General features: G+C 40.0%; 1 protein-coding gene and 1 long non-coding RNA gene across 4 annotated transcripts in view; one reads left to right on the top strand and one right to left on the bottom strand.

The window, feature by feature from the left end:
• Positions 1-23,691, top strand: part of LOC124252233 (uncharacterized) — a 53,278-nt gene extending 29,587 nt beyond the window's left edge. For 2 of the 3 annotated variants that reach the window (XR_006891934.1, XR_006891936.1), the window contains exons 2-4: positions 11,928-12,154; positions 20,137-21,135; positions 23,124-23,691. This is a non-coding gene — a long non-coding RNA (uncharacterized LOC124252233). The remainder of the gene's footprint in view (positions 1-11,927; positions 12,155-20,136; positions 21,136-23,123) is intronic. The other variant, XR_006891935.1, reaches the window with a different exon arrangement.
• TECTA (tectorin alpha) overlaps positions 17,034-24,275 on the bottom strand; it is a 154,499-nt gene continuing 147,257 nt past the window's right edge. The window contains exons 28-31 of the mRNA XM_046685526.1: positions 20,127-20,289; positions 18,707-18,794; positions 18,310-18,426; positions 17,034-17,726 (exon numbers count right to left, since the gene is read on the bottom strand). Coding sequence (XP_046541482.1) covers positions 17,626-17,726; positions 18,310-18,426; positions 18,707-18,794; positions 20,127-20,289 — 469 coding nt within the window. The 3' untranslated portion in view covers positions 17,034-17,625. The remainder of the gene's footprint in view (positions 17,727-18,309; positions 18,427-18,706; positions 18,795-20,126; positions 20,290-24,275) is intronic.

The raw sequence follows: 24,275 nt of genomic DNA, 5'->3' as shown, positions 1-24,275 counted from the left end.
CAACACTATAGATGCTGGAAAAGCATTTGAGAAAATTCAGCATCCAGTCATAATAAAAATTCTTAACAAAGTAAAAATATAAGAGAACTTCTATAAACCTATAAAGGGCATTCACAAAAAGTTTGAAAACAAAGATCATACTTAAGGGAGACACAGTGAAAGTTTTCATTTGTGATCAGGATCAAGACAAATGCACCTGCCATCGCTCCTATCAGAGTGTCCCTGACATCCTGCCCAACACAGTTAAGACAAGAAAAGTAAAGATATAAGAATTGTAAAAAACAAAATTGTTATTATTTTCAGATTATATGATTGTGTATAGAGAAAACCCAAAGACTCTACAGATAAATTATTAGAATTATTTAGAGAGCTTATTGAGATTACTAGAGAGAAACTCAATATATAAAAAGCAATTGTATTTCAACACATCAGCAACAGTTAGAAAATGTATTCAGAAACAAATACCATTTTCATTAACAACAACAACAAAATGCCTAGGAATTTTTTAAAGATAGATGAAACCTTGGGAAGAAAAAAATTGCAAATATTTGGAAAGATATTAAAAATCTAGATAAATAGGGAATACTAATTTCACGGGTGAGAAATCTCAGTGTTATAAAGATGTCAGTTCTGGGGCTGGCCCCGTGGCCGAGTGGTTAAGTTCGCGCGCTCCGCTGCAGGCGGCCCAGTGTTTCGTCGGTTCGAATCCTGGGTGCGGACATGGCACTGCTCGTCGGACCACGCTGAGGCAGCGTCCCACATGCCACAACTAGAGGAACCCACAACGAAGAATACACAACTATGTACCGGGGGGCTTTGGGGAGAAAAAGGAAAAAATAAAAATCTTTAAAAAGATGTCAGTTCTAAAATGGATCTTTGTAGCCAATGGAATCCCAATCAAAACCCAATAGGTTTTTTGTGTTTTGTTTTGAGACATCTATAAATTTTGTTTGTATGAATTTATATGGAAGAGTGAATTACTTATGCTGAGATTTCTATGGAAGAACAAATGCCTAAGAATAGCCAAGTCACTCTTGATAGAAAGAAAAAAAAGAGAAGAATGTGTCCTTCTAGGTATCAAGATTTATTGTAAAGCTACAGTAATTAAGACAGTGTGGTTTTAGGGCAGGAATAAGGAAATAGGCCAATGGATAAAATAGAGAACTCAGAAATAATCCATGCATATAAAGCAGGCTTTGCAAACAGTGGAGAAAGGATAATTCTATAAATGGTGCATGGGCCATTTGCTACCAAATGGAAAGAAAAAGTGAACTATATTCCAATCTCACACAAAAATCAGTCCTTGTAGATTGAAGACAAATATAAAACCTTAAATTTTAAAACTTTTAGGAGACAGGCATTATGAACTTGAGGTAAGAAAGGATTTCTTAAAATACACAGACACCACTAACCATTGATTGATAAATCAACTATATTAAAATTAAGAATGTGTATTCCTTACAAGAAAATAGAGAGTAAAAACAGGTCATGGATTGGGAGAAGATATTTTCAACGTATATAATCATACAGATTCAAGTGAAGAATATAAAAGAATTCAATGAATCAATAAGAATGATAATTTATTATAAAAATGAGCAAAAGACATAGATGGCACAGAAGAAGAAACAAAAATGACTCATAAATCTATGTAAAGATACTTAAGCTTAATAATCTAGAAAATTTAAATTAAAAACATGAGATACTGTTTCACATTCAACAGATTGGCAAAAATAAAAAAGCTTTACAAAGCTGGTTTGTAGAGTGTGGGCAAGGAGGCAGGGCAATGGCAACACTCACGCGCTTTTGTTAAGAGAGCAAATGGATAGAAACTCTCTGGAAAACTGTTGGCATTACTTTGTAAAGTCGACCACCCCCATGACGCAGCAAATCCGTTCCTGGATATAGGCCTTGAAAAACAAAAATGTGCATGGTACCCCTGTTTGTAATAATAATAAAAAAGAAACCCGGATGCAATTCAAATGTTCTTCTCTAATAGAATGGTAAATAAATTGTGGATTATTCCTATAATGGAGTAGTATACGGAAGTAAAGATAAATGAGCTGGAACTAGACACATTAGCATGGATGAATTTCAGAATGGTGGTGTTGAGTGAAAAAAGCAAGTCAGTAAGTACAGTATGGTCTATTTTATACACAAAGTTTGAACAAAGGAGAAACGAAGAAATATATTGTTTGGGGATACATATATAGGTGGTAAAATTACAAGGAAAGACAGATGAATGATTAATAAGATAATGGATACCTTAAGGAGGGTTGCGTGCGTAAATTTGATTGGGGAGGGCCACACAAGGAGGTTTCAAGATACTAGTAATATTCTGTTTTGTGACCTATGTGGTTGGTACATGAGTGCTCAGTTTATTATAATTCTTTATCTTCACACACTCTCTTATTTATATGATATATTTCACAACAAAAATTTTAATTAAACATTTACAATTCTGTGAAGTGAACATTTGGACATTTTCTTTGATTATTTACAAACATGCATCTCAAAGCTTTTTAATGAATTAGAAATCACATTCATGAGGGAAAATCACATTAACACTAGAAAATCTTATTAATTTGCTGGTATTTGCCTAACGATTATAGAATTCCTGGGTGAGTAAATTTTCAAAAATAATGAAGCTTGTTCTATCACTTTGCTCTTACTAAGCTATTATTACATAATAATTGTTTAAAACCTTTTCCTTTTAAAATCTTTGTATCCTTTAAAATGTATATAATATATTGGTAAACTAGTACTCATATATAATTTGTACGTAACCCCAATACTAAACTGAGAAAATATGCCCCCAAAGTTTCTTACTGTGTGGGCAGTCAGAATATTTGGAGACTACTGCTGGAGAAGCCGTCGGGCAGCGCTTCTGGAGCCGAGGGTGCTGAAGAGTCACCTGTGTGCATGTTCAAAATGCTGTCTGCTGCATGAACAGACATTTCTCCAAAGAAGACATACGGATGGCCAATAGGCACATGAAAAGGTGATTGTCATTGCTGATCATCAGGGAAATGCAAATCAAAACTACACTAAGATATCACCTTACACCTGTTAGAATGACAAAAATAACTAAAACAAATAGTAACAAATGTTGGAGATGTTGTGGAGAAAAAGGAGCCCTCATACACTGCTGGTGGGAATGCAAACTGGCGCAGCCACTATGGAAAACAGTATGGAGACTCCTCAAAAAATTAAAAATAGAACTACCATATGATCCAGCTATCCCACTACTGGGTATCTATCCAGAGAGCTTGAAGTCAGCAATTCCAAAAGTCCCATGCACCCCAATGTTCACTGCAGCATTATTTACAGTCACCAAGACGTGGAAGCAAGCTAAGTGCCCATCAACAGATGATTGGATAAAGAAGATGTGGTATATACACACAATGGAATACTACTCAGCCGTAAAAAAGAACAAAATCGTCCCATTCACAACAACGTGGATGGACCTTGAGGGAATTATGTTAAGTGAAATAAGCCAGATAGAGAAGGACAATCTCTGTATCACTCCACTCATATGAGGAATTTAAAAATCCAGACAAAGAGAAGAGATTAGTGGCTATGGGGGAAAGTGGGGGTGGGGGGTGGGCACAAAGGGTGAAGGGGTGCACCTACAACGCGACTGACAAACAATAATGTACAACTGAAATTTCACAAGATTGTAACCTATCAACTCGATAAAAATTAAATAAAAAAAAATGCTGTCTGCTGGACATGACCCCCAGGATTCCGATTCAGTGAGTATGGAGAGGGCTCCAGAATGTGCATTTTTAATACACACTCCAGGCTATTCTGATACAAGTAGCTGACCTACCACAATTTTGCTCTAAGTTTAGACAACAATTAAGCCATATCTTTAGAGAGCTGTGTCCCCAGACTGTGCAGAACTGCTTTTACTGAGTTGGGCTTTGGCCTGATGCCATTGAGTTGCGCTGAGGGGCTCTGTAAGCAAGAAATGGCTGTTTTAAATTCATCCAGCAACTAGAATGAAGATTTAATTGATGACAGAATGTATGTAGAGGGCAGATCATAGAGCCTCGAGCAGACTGCCTACTCATTAAGTGGCGGCTTCTTGTTGTTATAATGCTGTATTATGTATTAATTCTCCTTATGAGAGCACTTAGGAGTGAGTACTTTCTGTTCTCAGAGTAGGGAATAATTATGCTTTTCTTTATCATCCAGCAATTGGATGGTCTGGTTCTTAGATCAGTTTATTTTGATACTTGGTTAAATGCCTGTCATAGCTGACAAAAGGTACCTCTCAAGTATGTAAATCCCAATGGAGGAAGTGAATCATTTGTTGGACTTACCAAATGTTTGTACCTATGCTTCCTACCGCACTAACCAGTTATGCTAAGCAGTTTGTCTTTATACTATGGATGTTCAATTGTGTCACTTTTGCATTGTTTGCTGTGGAGCTTAGAACAAAACTGGTGGCTGTTCCTTCTATGTAGAAATTCATGACATGCAAAAACTCGTCCAATTTTTCATACTATTTTATATTCCTACCTTTTCCCTCACCTATTTCTAAATAATGTTACTTTTTGGTTATTTCTCTATTCCTATTATTGCCTTAAAGAGTTGTTGGAATACAGCGAGAGGAAGGGAAGGAAGAGAGTGTGAGTGAGTAGGAACATGGATGAGAGAAGAACGAGTAGATAAAAGAGACTGCAGTATCTTGGTCAGCTCAAGCTCATATGTGCCCGAGTGCGATAATCAGAATTAGGGTTCAAGTATCCAGTCTTTTTTTTTTGCTGAGGAAGATTAGCCCTGAGTTAACATTGATGCCAGTACTCCTCCACTTTATATGTGGGACACTGCTACAGTGTGACTGACAAGTGGTGTAGGTCTGTGCCAGGGATCCGAACCTGCGAACCTGGGCCGCTGAAGCAGAAGGTGCCAAACTTGACCACTGTGACCTGGCTGGCTGGCCCCATGTTAAACTCTTTCAGGGATGTTTCTCTTTCTCTTTCATAGATATTTATCCACTAATTCTACATTCATCGGATAAATACTAACAAATTAATAAGCTCTTTTATAGAGAATTACCTGTTATTTTTTCTTATAAAGCAGTCTCCATTGCATCATAAAAGGTTTGAGATGCATCTTTTTAATTAATTGGAGAAAATTTTCAAGTGTACACTTTGGGAATGGTAGAGGGAGCAGTCCTTCTTTGATTTTTCCTGGATTCTTTTTGTGAACTTAGAAAATTTATTTTAATCTTTAAATTTTCATTGGTTGAATTTTCATAGGCTAAAGTAATTACCACTCCAACTAATCTTAAGAGAACATATGAGGATCACTATTTTGAAAAGGAGTTTCTATTTTAAAATGCTGGTTAAGAGCAAATTTCCATCTCCTATTTCTACCTGCTGATAACATTTAGCAGAAATATCCAAGTGCAATAATAATGGGTCTGAAATGAGTGTGTTTACATAATTTTTAATAAATGAAAGCTGATCATTTTCTTTTCATTAATGCTTCACTGTTTTTAATAGCTTTTAATTTCTCCCGCCTTTTTGGAAAGCCTGCATGCTTGATAATTTTCCTTTTTAAACGGCACTTCAGCATTCAGAAACGCCAGCAAGCTCTTTGGAGAATATTCCCACAGGAGATATCTATATGAATGCTTTTGTAGTAAGTGGGCTAGTGTTTTTAAGATGTTAATAATTTTGATGATTTGGTCCCTCCTCAGGTTGCAGTTAAAATTAATTGAAAGGAAAAAACACTTTCATACACTTTATGGGACAGCCAACGAGTGTTAGGGAAAGGTGGACAAGTAAAACAGGTTTTGAAATAATTAATGGTATGCTCTCACCGACACTGAAAAGCCATGTTTTACTACAAGAAGAAATTTATTATACCTTTTTAATGATCTATAATGTCAATAAGGAAAGAGAAATAGTAAAAATCAATTTATTTGTCATTTTTATAAACATACTTCTCTTAGACTAGCTTCTTTTCTGCACATCTACAATACAATGATAATTGATGGCATTGAGATAAGGAAGAGTGGGAAAAACTCTACTGTACACTTATTATATACAGAACCCCATATTAAGTGGCTTAGATTTGTCATTTTACTATATAATCTGAACAGCCGTAGGGGATAAGCGGTATTATCCTTATTTTATAGATTTTATAGGTTCTCAGAAAGAGTAAATAACTTGCCTAAGATCTTCTTGTACTCAGCATGGTTGGCCACTCTAATACTCTCTTTCCTTGGTATTAGTCACACTTCCTCTCGAGTTTTCCTTGACATTTTTTTGGCTCTTCCTCAGTTTCCTTTGGTAATTCCTCCCTGTCTTCCTAACCCCTAAATTTTGATCCTGTAGATTCTTAGACCCCTTGAGATTGAGGCCCTTTCTATTTTTTCCCTCTCTGTCTGAAGCTTAAAATGCCATCTAAATGTATATGATTCATATATATGGTTTATCACCATCCCAGACTAGTCGGACGAGCTCCTGTCATCGATCTTACTGCCCACTTGACGCCTCTACTTGGATCTCTTACAGACATCTCATGCTCAGCACGCACGGAACTGAACACTCGATTCTCTCCATGAAACTATTTCTGTTTTTCCATCTCAGTAAATGACATCATCATCTATCCAGTTGTACAAATCAGAAATATTTTTGATTCCTATCTTTCTCCTGCCTTCAAATCCAATATATGACTTAGTCCTATGGCTTCTTCCTCCAAAATCTAGCTCAAAGCCATCCATTTCTTCCCATGTCCTCTGCCCCTGGGCTTTTGCCAACACTCCAGCTAATGCAATAGTCACTTCTTCTTGCTTCCTCTCTTCCCCTTTCCAAATCCAGTCTCCACATAGTATTTGGAATTATTTTTTAAATGTAAATCGGGAGAGGTAACTAGACAGAGCACAGAGGATTTTTAGGGCAATGAAACTATTCTGTATGATGCTATAATGGTGGGTACATGTTATCACACGTTTGCCAAAACCCATAGAATGTGCAGCACCAAGAGTGAACCCTAACGTAAACTAGGGACTCTGAGTGACGATTTGTCAGTGTAGGTTCATTGACTGTAACAAATGTACCACTCTGGTATGGGATGTTGATAGTGGGGGAGGCTGTGCACATGTAGGCGGGGGATATATGGGAAATCTGTGTAACTTCTGCTTGATTTTGCTGTGAACCGAAAACTGCTCTAAAAAAATAAAGTATTTTTTTAAAAAGTAAATTGGTTGATACCACTCTCCTGCTTAAGATCCTCTAGTGGCTTACTCTTGCCCTTGAAATAAATTCCAGACGCCTTCCCATGGCTGACAAGACCCCGGCCTGCCTTTCCAGCCCTAGCTCATGCTAGCCTAGAGCATTCCACCCACACTGGCTCCTTCTCATGCCTGCGAGCGTGCTACTCTCAAGCCTTAGGCCTTGCCCTTGCTCTGGCCTCTGTCTGAAATGCCTCCCGTGACATCCCCACTTCATCCTTGCTTGCTTCCTTCTCTTCCCTTAAATATCAGCTGAAATGATACCATCTCAGAAGCCCTGCTTGGCTGCTGTATCTAAGTGAATGCTCCGTTCCCATTTTTTCTATAACATCCTACTTGTTTTCTTCATAGGGTTTTTCTCCCTTGGAAATCACATCTTTATTGGTTTGTTTACATGTTTGTTATTGGTCTGTCCCACTAAAGTATAAGTTCTATGAGGGCAACAACTATACCTGTTTTCATTTACCGCTATAGACCTAACACCTGGTACAAGGTAGGCAGTCAACAAATATTTGATGAATGAGTGAATGAATGAGGTGCATCTAGGATTCAAACCCAGAATATATCTGACTCCAGAATCTGGATTCTGAGCTGTTGTGCTATGAGTAAACTTAGTTTATGTTCTGTGGAATTTTAGTGTAAAATTTTTTAAAAATTTGATAATCCATATGATAACCCTCCAATGACAATAGAGTACTTGATTGACCTCTATCCTCCAAATAAACAGTCATGCTGGAGAACAGAAAGCATGCCACACTTGGCATTGTGTTTACTAAGATGCCCAGACAGACCCCTTGTAATGATTCTGTAACCGAAAGTTCGGTCTCTGAACCCGATGCCAATCCAAATAATGAGAACAGAGTCTTGAGTGGAAGAGGAAAGGTTTTTACTATGCCAGGCACAGGGAGCAAAGCAAGGGCTCATGCCTCAAAAATTACTAGCTCCCTGGGGCTGGCCCCGTGGCCGAGTGGTTAAGTTCGCGCGCTCCGCTGCAGGCGGCCCAGTGTTTCGTTGGTTCGAATCCTGGGCGCAGACATGGCACTGCTCATCAGACCACGCTGAGGCAGCGTCCGACATGCCACAACTAGAAGGACCCACAACGAAGAATATACAACTATGTACCGGGGGGCTTTGGGGAGAAAAAGGAAAAAATAAAATCTTTAAAAAAAAATTAATTAAAAAAAAATTACTAGCTCCCTGATGAGGAATGGGTGGGGATTTTTATTTGGGGTTTTGGGTAGGGGAGAGGGAACATGTAGCTTGTGCAGCTCGGTGCTTTTCCACCAGCCTGCATTTGGCCTTGAGAGCTGCTTGCAGCAAGGCGGGGTGGGGGGTGAGATAGGAGGATGGCAGGTGGGCGTCTTTCGCAGTTGTCTGTTGTCTCATCTTCCTATTTGAGGCGAGTTCCAGTGCCAGGAGTCAAGGAGTGGAGGTTTGGGAAGCCTCCACTCCTTGATATTCTTGAGACAGGCTTTCCTGGCAAACTTCAAGGACACATGATTAGCTAAACTTTAGTGTGCCTCCAATTCCAGGCCACCTGGGCTTTTAACAATTTGTAACTCCCATTTAGTTGTAAAGCTCAAGGAGTCCAAGTTTAAAGAAACAGGTATTTACATATGAGTGGAGCTAGAGAAGCAGGAAAGGGGGTGGTGTGTTTTAGTTTTAACCCCATATACGCTGGGTTCAATGTGGGGGAACTGATATCAGGGCTGATGTTAAGAGCCTGTAAGAATTCTTCCAACTCTATCAAATTTTCTGTAAAATCAAATAAAATGATGTTGGGCAAATTACTTTAGCTCTTTAGACCACTGTTTCCTCATCAAAAAAACAGAGAAATAACTCTTTCATAGGATCATTTAGGAGGACTAAAGGAAATAATAGATGAAAAGACCTCCCCACAGGGCTAGAATATGGTAAGTATATGGTAAGTAAGTAAGCTAGTATATAATAACTGGGATTCTTTTTAAAAAAAGTCAATTCTTCAGTTGGTTGAAAAACTCTAATCTTTAGGGTTAAATAATCAGGGTTCCCTTTTTAACTGCTTCTAAATTCTGACATGGTTCAGATGCGCTGGATTGACAAGCCACATCATCAAAGACTAATGATACAAGGAGGAAACAGGCAGGAGCGTTGCCTCTGCAGGGGGACTTTAGAAACCCACAGGCAGCCTCTAAATCTGGATGAGCCAGTTCTAAATTTACACTGAGTTTACACTTCATTGCAAAGGACAGCTACGGTCCCAGTTTGAGGTCAGTGTCATTCTTGGAATTTGTGTTTGGTTCGTGAGTCTACATTTCCCACTAAGGTCCAGCTTTGAGGAATATACAAGAAGAAGGGAGCAACATATGTGTTCTTTTCTAAATTACTTTTAAAGAGAAGTTTGATTCAGTTCATTGATTCTGTCTAGAACAACAACAAAGTAAAACACACACTGATATTTAGGGATGGGATTTTTTTTTTTTTTTGCCTCAGAGGACTTTGCTATCAAGGATTTGCCAAGTGCTCTATTTCATATGGTTTAATGAAGGTATTGGGTCCCATATTTCTTTGAGATCAGTTTGAGAGGACCATATTTCTTTATAAGAGAAACCTCAGCATTTCTTTTTGTTTTCCAGATTTTGGATGTTATCATGACAAAACTAGACGAGCTGGCAGAGGAAGCCACAGAATTCTTTGAGAATCTGAAAATGGAGTTGGATGCATTTTGCACAGTAGATTCTATGCCATCTAACTCAGGAGAAATTAAATAGACCTTTTGCTAAATATTTACATGTTTTGGAGAGGAAAAGCTTAGAGTTAAATACCACAAATTTTAAGATTCATCGGAACGAGATTTTTTTCCCTTACAACTCACCCTAAGGCCTTATGTTTCTACACACACACACACTCTCACACTTACGCAACTGTAGAAATAAATGGAACCTTAGCTGCCCTTGATAACTGGGAGTGAGGCAAAAAGGAATGGCCGAGGAAATCGTTTTACAAAATCCTAGAGGAAAATTAATGGTGTTTCTGACGTATTTTAGTGATTGGCTTTAGTGTTTATTTACTTATTGTTCAAGGGAATCAGTTTAGCTTTTTTATGTATGAAATCATGCATTATCCCGAAGGTAATTGTATCAAGATACCTTGTCCTTTCCTTTACATTAGTTTAGTGTCTACCAGGAATATTTTATTTAATTCAGACATTCTTCCTCAGGGTAATCCTGTCTTTATGCTTCTTGGTTCTGGATTCCATTAGATTTTTACTCACTGAAGTAAATCTAAGGGAGTCATTGTTCTTCTTATAGTATTTCCAAATATCTCAGAAAAAGAATTAAGATAATTTTATCCTACCTTTGAATAAAAGTTGTTTAGGAGTTTTAGTAAAAGTAAACTTTCCTTTTTTGACATTTTTGAAAGGGGAAGATAACTTCCATGGCATCTGGTCAACCTGGCTCCCTCAAGGTCCCATGGAAGAGGGGCTGCCCCCATCCCTCTGCATTCTCTCTACCGCCCCTGGCCACACTTTGTTACATATGGGAAGGAAATGTTCTTGTTCCCCTTTCGCAAAATGAAAAGGTTATGTCACTTTGATTTTTACAACTTATGTGCATTTCCATTCTTCTGGTGAGGGGGAGGAACTCAGAATAAGATTGGAATAAATGATGTAGGGATTGGTGAAAGTGTTTGCACCTCCAGTTGTTCATACAAATAAAACAGCCACAGGAACAGACTTTGCCAGTGATCAGTGACTCAAGTATGTGTTTTGGGGATGGAATTTAAAGAACTCACTTCTAAGATTACACTAAGAGATGAGAAATTTTGTTGTTGTTTCTATAACATTCAATACTTTTTGGTAGAAGACTTAGAAATACACCCATACATTTTACAACATTTTATTACGACATTTTTCAAATCACCATCCAATTTTAAGTTCTATAGTTTCATCCTGCCAACGAAGTATGGAAAAGTCTAAGGCAGAGGAAATACAAATAGTTCATAATGATGTAATTCTGAGGTCTCCTGATTTCTAGGGGGTATGAGCATCTCTTTTGGGGGTCTACCAGGAAAGTTGACTTTTAATGAATTTATGTTTCTAGAGTGTAAAGCCTGGATAAGTCCTCATGTGTTGTGACTCTCAGAAACTACTTTTCCTAAAATCAAAACTATTTAAAGTTCTGTGATGGAGACGTGTTTCCCTGTGATTTAGGCGGCCTGGGCTTTCAGGGCTATTTGCCTAAATAGTGTACATTTAAACTGATTGCAATCACTGGGTAAAATTGTTCACTGTGGTCCAGGGGGATGTTTAAGATAAGATGGTAAGATTTCTCTCCCTCTGTTGACTTAATTCTTGGATTCCACTTCAAGTTAGCTAATGAAAGTAAAATTATTTATGAAAAGGACCAGGTTACAAGAACAATTAGAAAATGCTAACTCATGGGAGACGTGAACAAAATCGAGAGTGGCGGAGCATCTCCACACTCTGCTAGTCTTGAATCAATATTCAGAATATCCCCACTCCTCTTCCCCCTCGGAGGTTCAAAGTAAGCATGTAGAATGTGGGGCATTTTAGGGCAAAGAAAATGTGTTCTGTGCTATCCACAGCTCTTCTTCTCATTTTATGCCCTGAATATTTGATACGTCACCTAGACACTTTCACATTAGATGTTCCATCATTTTCCCCTTGTCGAATTAGGTTGCCAAATTGCTTTTTGATCAGGACTCTTCAGGGGAGCGGACTCCCTCCTTCGGTCGATGCAGACATTCCTTTCCTGCATTTTGCAGTCATCTATGCAGAGACTCATGGAAAGCGTGATTGAATACACACTTCTAATTCCCTGATTTGAATCATCCATGTAGATATGGAAACTATGTTTATTTAAAGACCAGGACGGCCGGTTGCATTAAGAATGTTTGTGGCAGGTAAGAGGAAAATACCAGGAATCATGCATTTTCTGCCTTTGGTTAACATGGAATTAACTTACTAGCGTATTTCTATGTGAATATAGTCTCTAAATCAAAACATTCTATGAATTATGGATAGATCCACTGCAAAGATTTTCAATACATAAAGTAATTAAATGTTATCCCTTTCAGTAAAATAATATATTTTTGCCCTAAAATAGGGCAAAATAGGGTAATATAAATATAACTAAATTAGGGTAATACCAGTGGATTTTTGAACCTTAAACTGTACCACAAAGAAATTCAAGTGTTAGGGGGAAAAAACAACGATTCTGTGCCAAAGTTTCCTTGTTCTTCAAAAGCTTAAAAAACTTAAAAGGCTACTATCGTTCTAATATGTTTCATTAAAAGTTGAAAATTGCTAATAAACCTACACGCCTGAACACACATATGTGAGTGGGTTTGCATTTTTCTTTAGTCAGTACTTTATGCCATATACAATATAACTTCAACTTAACGCTTTCCCTCTGATTTCTCTGTCAAACTGCAGCACAATTCAGGATTGAACACTATTAAATATAGGTGGGAAAGCATTAGTTATGAAAGATGCTGCATAAGCCTAAAATATTGTTACTTCATCTAATGAGAGAATATCTTAGTTTCAAACCTCTTTCACAATCAACATTTTATGCTAACAAATAAAACAGCACCTAACCCCAGGGCTACATGCAAATAGAAACACACAACAAATGTGTGAACGTCTTCCTGCATGTGTTTCCTTAGCCAATAGAATTTGATTGCCGAGATCTTCATGGAACAGTGAGTCTTTTGTGTTTTATTTCTATCTATAGACACAGAGCTCTGTCCCTCTGCCATGGTGATGTTGTCTTATATGACAGTCATATTTCAGCAAATATAATTAAATCACCACAAACAGAGCCTTCCATTAGTCAGACCAGAGTTATTGCTGTTGTGCTTTAGATGCTTTTGAAAGTATTTCACGTTCTGCCGGGGGGAAAGAAAGACTACTAAATATTTCATGGGTTTTGCTTGATCAGATTGTTTATTTGTTGACATTTTAAAGAGATACTTAATTTTTCTCAACAGCTATTTTTGTCAACATGTTAGAGAAATAGATATTAAGGGCAAAATGTGCACGGGATGCTAAGAGCTGATATTTTCCTGGAATGCTGCTTACTGTGTGCATAAAAATAAACCTCACACTGTTCTCCAGAACACGTCCTTGGCATTTGATGTGTTCTCTAAAGCTATATTCTGGTAACGTTCTGCGTCTGAGGTTTCGAGGAGGGGGAGAAATTGTATTTTGATTGGTGTGGTTCCATATGCGTTTGTGTTTCTTGCAGAAATAAAAAGAGGACACTAGAGGGTGCTGTTTGATTCTCTTTTTCACTAGGTTGCGCCGCAGATGCCAGTGCATCAGGGCACTGAGCACTGCCTTCATGTTCCTCCTAACTAGGGCCAAATTGCAATGAAATACAAGGTACGGAAATCCCCTGAGTTCTAGGAGAGAGGCTGGAAGGTTCAGAATGGGGTAGATGCTTAATTAATTCAGAATTAGTTAAGAAATAATTCTTTCTTACCCCAAACCTGCATGATTGTCATCTTTTGATAATTACTTAATTCTTTTGGTTGAAAGAATTTTATTAGATTTCAAGCTCTCACTAAATGTCGAATGCTTCTAAAAAGAGCTAGAATATTAGACAATGTGAAACAGTTAGTGATCTCAAGTTTACCATTAGAGTTTTGTGGAGAGCACAGACCTAGTATTGGCTAAGAAACTAATTATAGAATTCCCAATTATCAGAAATGCCAGACCCCAAGATGTTGTCTCTTTTGGTATCAGACAAATACCAAGTTAATATGATTCCCAATTAATTTCCTTTTTAACCTTTGCTAAACGTGTGCTTTTTTTTTCTCCTTCCTTGAGGCAAATCTTTTTGAGTGGCAGGGAAAGGCAACATTCCGGAATTGTCTAAATATATACTATCATACAGTTTACATTCGTATAGTGTTATTTTCTAACATGAGAATATTTGAAAAGAAGCTTAATACACTCATTTTACAGAGAGGAAAGTTAAGGTGTGATATCGAATGATTTGTTTTAAGCAGAGAATTAGTAGAAGGGTCAGGATCATCTTCCAGTTCTTCTGCCTTCCAGATAGTCAGCTAAGGGGCCTGTTTATTTTTACTTCTGTAGACATATTTCTCTTTAATACAGAGAGAAGTGATTGACTCAGAGACAGTGTGGCAGCAGTCAGCATGGATTTCCAGTTCTTCTGCCTTCCAGGCTCATGGGAAGTTCGCACAGCCCTGCTCTCTGAAAGTTAGTTATGGCCATACAACTTGCTTTGGCCAATGGAATGGGAACAGAAGTGATATGATCCCTTCTGGGTTATGATTCTCCACACTCTCTCCTCTTGCTGAGGTGAACCCAAAGTGTCATGTTGAGCTGGCAGCATCAAAAGATAATGAAGTCTCAAGAAATACCAAGGGTTGGCGAGGATGTGGAGAAAAGAGAACCCTCATGCACTGTTGGTGGGAATGTCATGTTTCCAGAGTGCAGCCACTATGGAAAACAGTATGGAAGTTCCTCAAAAATTAAAAATAGATCTACCATATGATCCAGCAATTCGACTTCTGGGTATTTATCTGAAGGAAATAAAAACACTAACTCAAAAAGATATCTGCAGCCAATGTTCATTGCAGCATTATTTACAATGTCCAAGACATGGAAACCACTTGAGCATCCACTGTTGGATGAATGGATAAAGAAATACATATACACAATGGAATATTATTCAGTCAGAAAAAAGAAGGAAATCCTGCCATTTGTGACAACATGGATGGACCTTGAGGGCATTATGCTGAGTGAAATAAGTTAGACAGAGAAAGACAAACACCAAATCATTTCACTTATATGTGGAATCTAAAAAACAAAACAAAAGAAAAAAACAAAACAAAACAGAAACAGAAACAAACTTATAGATACAAAGAAGAAACTGGTAGTTGCCAGAGGGGAGGGGTGGAGGATGGGCAAAATGGGTGATGGGAGTCAAAAGCTACAAACTTCCAGCTATAAAATAAATAAGTCCTGGGGATGTCATGTACAGCATGGTGACTATAGTTAATAATACTGTATGTATATTTGAAAGTTGTTAAGAGAGTAGATCTTGCAAGTTCTCCTCACAAAGAAAAAAATTAACTGTGTCGTGAGAGATGTTAACTAAACTTATTGTGGTGATCATTTCCCAATATAGACATATATTGAATCATTTTGTTGTACATCTAAAACTAATATAATGTTATTTGTCAATTATATCTCAATAAAAAAAATGTTCTGACACGGGAACAGAAAAACCAATGGAAGAGAGCCAAGAGCTCACAAACAGAACCACAGAGATTGAAACTTGATATATCATAAAGGGGATACCACAGTTCTAAGGGGAAAGGATAAACTGTTCAATAAATTCTGCTGAGAAAAACAAAAGATAATGAAGTCTCCATCAACCTCCACTCCAGGGTAAGACTGAGGATCAGAGACCCCCAGCATGAGCACGAAAGAAACCTTGGTTGTTTAAGCCACTGAGGTTCCGGGGGTTTCTGTCATGGCACCACAACCAGCTTGTCCTGATGATAGATGAGTTTGGGATGCCATCCAAGTGAGAACACCAAGGCCAAAAATAAAAGCACAGCAAGAAAGGATTGAATTAAAAAGCTAAAAAACCAACTACGATCTTTAATTTAGAAATTTCTAATGCTTTGATGTGAAAATCAATGAAGAGAAGTTATTAAATATCAAAACACTTTCTCCTTGTATGTTTTTAGTTAGAATTTATCTAAGGTAATCAAGTGAAAAGATAAATGAGACATTATTGTGTTTAACTCAGCATCTGTCTGATTGTGAAAACCTCAACTTTAAACTGTGTGAAGGAGAAGGGTGCATGAGCCCTGAACCTTCTGATCCCGAAGTGGGGGTTACTCTAGAGTTGAAGTTTTCATGTGAAAAAAGCACCTGCTCGTAACATCAATTTCTATCACAGTGAGGAAGAAGTATGCCTATGTCTCACCTAGAATACAAGGTTTGATTCCTTAATCCATCTCAATGGCCAGCATTTTCCCCAAAGGTCTTAAGATGTCCAAGTTGAAGCAGATGCGTATATTTCTCCATCAGTCTTAGCCACAGAGCATGTGTGATGCAAAGACAATTTGTTGACCCTCCCAGGGGGCTGGGAGAACAAAGAAGCTCAGTGTAGACTCAGTCTACACTCCACTTCTCCAGCCCAGTGACATCGGGATGGGGTGCCTTTTACATGTAAGACAACAGAAATCGTATCCACACCCACGGTCAAAGATGCTAATTCTGCTCAGCTTTTCACAAAGTTCCCAGAAAAATACAAAAATGCCATCAGCGTAAATCCAAAACAATTTCAAAATAAACCTGAAGTGGGTTTTACTTTGTTTTCAACTTTTAAAAAGAGAGGCACTCCAGGAACGTATTTAGCAGGCCCTCCATTTTGTAGTTAATTATGGTAAATGTATGTTTATGTACTACATACAAAAGAGGATGCTGTCTGCTTCTCTTCTACATGGCACCTTAATACCCTGCTAATGCTCTGTAAGTGCACACGAATAGTCACATAACAAAGTGCATTAATGTTCTGGCCGGCAGTGCCGACTTGGTCCACTCGCTGCTGCTGCTTCTTTCTTTAAATCATAGCATGCTATTTAGTGTGCAAGCCTTAACCTCAATAACAATGATTCCAACCACCAAGGAATGAGAATACTTGAACACAAAGTTTATTTAAGCATAAAACACATTAAAAATGATTTGGTTGATTTGTAAAAGAGAACGGATTGGGTCTGAGGGGCAGGGATGGGGGGTGGGGTTCCCCAGGTCTGCAAACAGTATACCCAGTGGCCAAGCTGCCATGGCAAGGTTGAAGGACATGAGGGTAGGGAAGGAGCTCATCATGAACAGAAGGGAGCAGCACTTGCGTATCATAGAGCAGACACTTCCAAACATCGGAAAGTTTCTAGAGGGAGTCAGACCTTCCCATCACTGCTTCTCAATATTGTTCCAACAGGCCCTCTCTCTGAAAAACTGATCCAGAAACAGCACTGGTTTGACAGATTGCTCTGGTCAGATTTCCGGTCAGTCTTTTGTAACCCAAATTTTTTCCTTTACTGGTTATTCATGTGAACCAAATTTTCTAGGGACAACTGTCTGGAAATTTTAGGCAAGATATATGCTTTCCACAACTGGCTTTTAGAAGCCCCGTTGCATACTTTGAAAGAGGAGCTTGGGATTTCACTCATTTCCAGAACTCTGACCAAAGTTTGAGGCAGGTGGCATCACTTTGAGATGTTGAACACTTTCAAAAAATGTTGACTTAAGGGGACACACCTTTTATCCTACAGGGAGTTGGAGTAAGTAAATTACAGTACTTTATATGGCAACCTTGAGTTATTTATGAGGTCGTGCCTGATTTATAGACAAAATGCCATAATGAAATCTGGGTCATGATGAGAAGCAGCGTCCAAACTTGAAGTTCAATGGAAGAATTAGAGGCTGTGAAGAGAGAGGAACATAGTAAGTCCCATGAAAAAAACCCAACACGCACCTGTTTGATAGAGATCAGACAGCTTTGCAGTAATCAACCAAATAAAGGAAAACACCGTCCTCATTGCCAAGAACACACTTTGCCCAAAAGGCCCTGACTGAGGCAGCAAAGAAACAGAATTAACCCAACTTTTAGAAGAATCCTGCTAACCTCAGAGGGAACCAGGGAAACCATGTGTTAAGGCCACTTCAGGATGTCTTGCTTGTTCAATCAAACATCCCATTTCCAACCACAGCCCAAGTAGACTTGGCAGCCAGATTTAAGGCCAATTTTGGTCCATAAATGGTTGGATAACTTTTTTTTTTTAAATCACCTTTATCTGTTAGATAAAAGAGGAGGGACCCCAAGGTTTTAAAAAAACAAAATGGTGCTAGAATTCCTTGGGTGTTTTCCACGTCTTTCCGTCTTCATTTCTGGAATTCTTACAAGTTGGTTGCTGACTGAGTGGGCTTCACATATGAATTTCTCCTTCTCAGAGTAAAGAACTTCTTGTGCCTCCAGCTGCCTGGCCTGAACGGGAGGTGTATTTACCTCGGCAGCTCTTGCCATCCTCCTGCAGGGTCCCCGTCACACAGCTACACAGAGGCCCATCCACCCGGCTCGTGCAAATCTGCTCGCATCCTCCATTGTCCTCACACCAGTCCAGTCCTAGGAAAGAGGCATCGAACAGATTAACTGTAGACAGTTCAACTCTTCAACTCCAAGCCTCTAAAGAGTGGAGAGGAAGAAGAGAAGCCCATGGCTGTTGTGAGTGTTTAACAGTCTATGAAAAGATTTCAACATGGAATGGGCTGTCTTCTCAAACTGGTATCCTCAGCTCCTCAGTCACCAGATTCACATCACAGATGAAAGACACCCAAGAGTTAGCCCAAGCCTTCCAATCCCATTATCTTAATAATGTATAATGTGGTTTAGTGACCATACGTACTTTTTCTCCTAATAGGTCCCACTGAAATGATCTGTTCTTTAGGCTCTTTGGTATAATCTGTGGCAATCCTGGAATTTTGTGGGCAAATCTGAAAGACAGAACACCAGAGGGAAAACTTCACATGATTAAGCTGATAACTGATTCTCCACCACGTTTCCATCTCCAAAAGAGGCAGCGGCTCTGGCCTCGAGCACTATCGCTGCTCAGATTAATTAGAACCAATGCATTCTTGATCGCTGAGCCTGTTGAGACTCTGGGCTTCGTGTTGAACAGAACTAAATATAGTCTCCACATTAGAATTTATTCAAAAAGGATCCCTTCCCAGGAACGAGGATGGTTGGGTTGCATCGAACAATGGTGTACATAGCAGCATCTGTGAGCAGCTCTGACCATAATCACGTCTCGATTCTTCAAACATGGGGTAAGCAGAAAGCTGGCATGTTACAGGTTAGAGACCAGGTACCAGTGCAGTAAAATCTTAGGAACATAGCCACACATGATGGGGATGTGAGCCTGGCATAGAAGAGATGACTGGTTTGTCACCTCACCCCACCAGTCCCGCCAGAGGCTCAGGCCCTGGTGTAGACCTGGGCGAGCTACAGGATAACCCCTGTCTAAAGAACACCTAGGTAAAGCGTGTTCTGAGCACAGGAGTTTGCTTCTTTAGAGGAGTGGAGCCTGGCCCCACTGGTCACTTCAGATTCAGGTGGCCTGGCTGCTTGAGTCTCTGGTGCAGTGGTGTTTTTGTTTTGTTTTGTTTTGGTTTTTGCTGAGGAAGATTCACCCTGAGCTAACATCCATGCCAATCTTCCTCTATTTTTTTAGTATGTGGGCTGCCAGCATGGCATGGCTGCTAACAGAGGTCCACATCCAGGAACCAAACCTGGCCCACCACAGCGGAGCGCACTGAACTCAACCACTAGGCCACCGGGGCTGGCCCACAATGGTTCTTAAACGGGGCCAATTTTGCCCCCCAGGGGACATTTGGCAGTGTTGGGAGACATTTTTGGGTATTGCAACTGCAGGGAGGTGCTACTGGTATCTAGTGGGTGGAGGTCAGGGATGCTGCTAAACTTCCTACTATGCACAGAACAGTTCCCACAACAAAGAGCAATTTGGTCCAAAGTGCCAAGGATTGAGAAACCCTGGTCTACTGTTACACCAATGACAGACTGACATTTCAGAGGTGGAGGAGTACGAGGACATCATTCTATTGTGTTCTTGCTCTTATTGTCCCACTAAAGATGACTGCTGCTCCTACGCGCATCTGAAGATGATTCCAATTCAGCCACTTCCAGGTGCTCTAAGTCCTTACGAACTGTAAAGAGCCACTCAGATCCTGCATTCATGATCCCCATGTTGGGAAAACTGGGGCCATGAGAAATAAGGCTAAGCATTTAATTTTCATACTCTCACTTACTACTTTACAGGAGTACTTTTCTGAGTCACAGAGGGACACCGCACAGTGAAGATGAACTTCATCATAATCTCCAATGAACTTAAAGACGGTGACGTGGAAGCGACAGGTTAGGGAGACACCGTTCTCCTCGATGCCAATGGTATTATCTTTAATGTTCTGACACCTATTCAGAAAAAATGGAATCTTTGCTTCACATTTTCATATTTCATATAAAATCATCATAAACGGTAAAGATACCTTTGCATTTGAAAGTGACCTCTCGACTGTGTGGGTTTGTCATTATTACCACTCCCTTATATTTTCATAGTTTGTTTTAAAAGCATCAAATAGCACAAGTTAGTATCCTAACTGCAACTAAAAACAAAACGACCGGAGAGACTGCGCTCGATTTCCCAGCGCTTCAGTTTCTCATTCCGCCTCCTCATTATGCTGTGTTTTACTGACATCCATTTAACAAACACAAGATTAGTCCTTAATTCTTCTGTACTTTCTTCAGTTAATTATCAGCTTTGGGAGGGGCCCCTGTTTCAAACCCTCTTGGGAAGTGTTCCCACATGTGAAAGTAGGTGGAGCTGGAGGAGAAGGAAGAGCAGTCAAGAAGAGCTCGAGTCGTTTTGATGTAGGAGACTGCCGAGTCGCCCCCCTCCCTCTCCTCCTCGGGTACTGAGCCAGCAGGCGACCACAGCCTTGGCCCTCCCTCGGGCACAGATGCCTGACCTCTGCTGCTTAGAGTTCCCCAACGCATCACAGTCTCCTAGGCCCCAGGGTCTTCTCACGTAACGTTTCCCGAGTGGAAGTCTTTCGGCTCCTCTTCCCATGCGTAACCCCTGCTCTTTCTCCAGCACCAGCCTATGGCTCCCCCTCCTTTATAAATATCCCCCAGTGTTGCCCCAACCAGGGAGGAACAAGTGGCTTTTCCTGGACTTCCCAACAGCATCCATAGAGCCCTTGGCGAGAAGGAATCAAGTCGGAATCCTCATCGTGTCTCCAACGCACTGCAGGGCACGTAGTAAGTATTAGAAATCTTTGTTGGGTGAATGAATGAGCGAATGAATGAACTGTGGGACCATGGCCAAGACTGGCCCATAGGAGCCAAGGAGCTCTTTAAAATGACAAAGATAAAAAGGGCGACTCTGTTCCTTATGTTTCCCTCCCCCGGCCCACAGGATTAAATAGCTTAGTGATAAGGAGAATTAAAAACTGAAGTTATCCTTCAGCATTTCCACACCTATTAAGTTTTGTAATTAGTCTTCAAGGCAATCATCTCAAATGCTTTGAAAGAAAAACTTACTTGCCGTATTGTTCCTTGTCACTGTTATTCATTTGAATAATCTAAATTGGTTCAAAGACTCTAAAATGTTCACAGCCCTCCAATCTTCACAGAGACCTTCCGTCTTAACCAGACCACTAACTCCCCGAGAGATGACTTGAGGTTGAGGTATCAGAAAGACATGGAGCAGAAGGAAGAGTCCTATGGAAGAGGGGGCAGGCTGTCTGGATGCCTGCCTTGGCGTGAGCAAACAAGCCAAGCACTAGAATCCTCTGTCCACTCTCAGAGGAACAACTGTCCTTTCCTCTGTCTAGGCACATGAAGAGGAAAGAGAAGAGACCTCTGTGTCCTCAGGCTTCTGAGTCACTGATAGATGTCAGTGCCATCTCTGCCCTCCACATAGCTGAAGAGGGACAGCTGACCCCTCCAAATTCTGAAGTGGACCCACTTTATTGTTCGTTCATTCAGCATTGGGCATCAGTTTTCCCATAAGGTCACTGGAAATAAACAATAACCACATCCCTCCAAGAAAGGTCAGAAGGACCCAGGAATTAAAATTCTCTCACATGATAAAATCACTTCACACCTAAAAACAGTTTAATTTGAAGGCCTTTATTGAGACCCTGGGGGAAACTGAGATTTATGAGCATGCTCACTCACTCGCTCTCCCTCTCTGGGTCAAGTCTGTTAAATACTATTTAAAAAATGCCAAATAACACAGCGTCCTTCAAAGGAGGCACCAGCCAGAGCCTGGGTTTGCATTTGCATAGTGGCTCAGATCGTAGCCCTTTCAGGATGGGAAGGATGATGAGAGGGGAGGGAAGACATGAGGAGAAAAGGGGAACTGTGACGTCAACCCCAGCATCTAGGCCTGCTAGACACCAAGTAGTCACCACATCCTTCCCTTTGCCTCTGAGGGGGCTAAAAACCGATTCAGCAAGGCAAATGCCTGAGGGAGGTCTTTGCTGAAAATGCCACACCGTGCCTCAGCACCCCGGCCACACACCGGGCCTGGCCAGTTAGGGAGTCGCGGTGTCTTGATATCTGGAGGGACTCTTCCTCCGCCCCTGCTAGTGGGGTGGCCTTGGGGGAGCTGTGTGCTCGACCTCTGTGAGCCTGTTTCACCTGCAAAATAGTGGATATTTATTGTTTGAACCACACCCTTCTTCTTTTGGGGCACCATTCATTCCCCCCCCGCCCAGCCTTGAAGCTAATTATAGTATCCACAGCACTGTCTGACCACCCCAGGGGTGGGTGCTGAGCCAGGCCAGTGACAGGGTTCAGGACTCATTACCCCCAACTTTGGCCCATTGGCATACTGAATATTTTACGTTGAAGGAGTTTGAGAGAATGGCGAAAGCAGGAAGGCCACTTTGACCTTTCCCCGACCCTTCTCCCCTGGAACAAGTCATGAAACCCTCACATGACAGGTGCCCTCCCTATACCGGAGGAAAGGAGCATCCTTATCTCCAAAGACAAAGGGATGCAGAGAACAATCCCAACAAACAGGCGGCGTGTCCCCCGGTTACTACACGTGCCTCCTACTCTGTGACCTCACACACTTCTCCATGACTGACCGCTCTTCATCAAACTTAGCATAAAAGACCAAGGTTGAACCATTTCTTTGGGTCTCCATTTCCTTATGAGGGCTCTCGTGTCATGTAAAACTTATATTGAATAAATTTGTATGCTTTTCTCCTTCTAATCTTTGTCCATTTAATTTGCAGACCCAGCCAGGGACCCTAAGAGCATCGAGGAGAACTGTGCCCTCCCCTGACACCAGGCAATTTAATGCTGCATCCTCTTCAAACAAAGAAGAGGCAGGTGATCCAAGAAAGGCTAGATATATTCCTCCCCAGGGATTCCCTGAACTGGGGTTAGAAGGAATGCTCGCTCCTTAGGCATTACAATGCTTAAGAATGCGAATCCAGGATTGCCAGTATCTAACGAGATCAATGAGAGAGAGAGAGAGAGAGAGATGAGGGAGAGAGGGAGGGAGAGAGAGTCTTGACAGCATTTGGCTGCCTGGATCCGATCATCCCTGAAGCCACTTCCACTCTTACGATTTGGTTTTGTAACTGTTAAATGCCTTGTATTTGCATAAGCTAGTTTGAATTGGTCTCTACCACTTCTAATAGGAAGAATTTTGGTTACTATAGTCATCTGCTTTGAGAATTATCATATTGGGGTGATGAAAATGTTCCAAAATTAGATTATGTTGATGGTTGCACTCCTCTTGTAAATTCACTAAAAATCATTGAATTTTACACTTAAAGCAAGTACATCTTATTATTATTATTTATGCAATAAAACAGTTAAAAAAAGAACTATTGTTTAAAAACTAAGTTTTTTTAAAAAATAAAGATAATTATCATTATTGTTATTCAATCTATGTCTTTTCTTCTTTTCATTCATTCATTCATTCAATAAATTTTGTTGCATAACCACTATGTTTCAGGAAATATACTAGGTGAGGGTATATAAGTGGTGAGTAAAAGGAAATTCATGGATTTTATAGGCTATTAATCTAATTCTTTTTAAAATTTTGATAGATGTTCTATTCACCCATCTTTAGCTATTCTCATTACATTCTTTCATTTGCAGATGATCTACATTTCTCTCAAATTGAAATTGAGAATAGGCAGAACAGAATCCCCTCTTTGATCACTTTGAGAATAAAGTATTTTGTGGTTAATGCCACATGGACTTGGGGATCTATCACTAAATTGCTGTGTCTTTAAAAGTTGCTTGATCTCACTAAGCCTCAGCCTTCTCATCTATAAAATGAGGCTTATAATATCTACCTCATAAGCTGTTACGAGAATTAGATGGTTCATGGATGCAAACGCTGGCCCTGTAGGTAGTCAACAAATATTAGT

This window comes from Equus quagga, chromosome 14 (genome assembly GCF_021613505.1).
Source record: "Equus quagga isolate Etosha38 chromosome 14, UCLA_HA_Equagga_1.0, whole genome shotgun sequence".
NCBI classification, from domain to species: Eukaryota; Metazoa; Chordata; class Mammalia; order Perissodactyla; family Equidae; genus Equus; species Equus quagga.
Note: the sequence above shows the minus strand (reverse complement) of the source record. Positions and strands in the feature narration are given on the sequence as shown.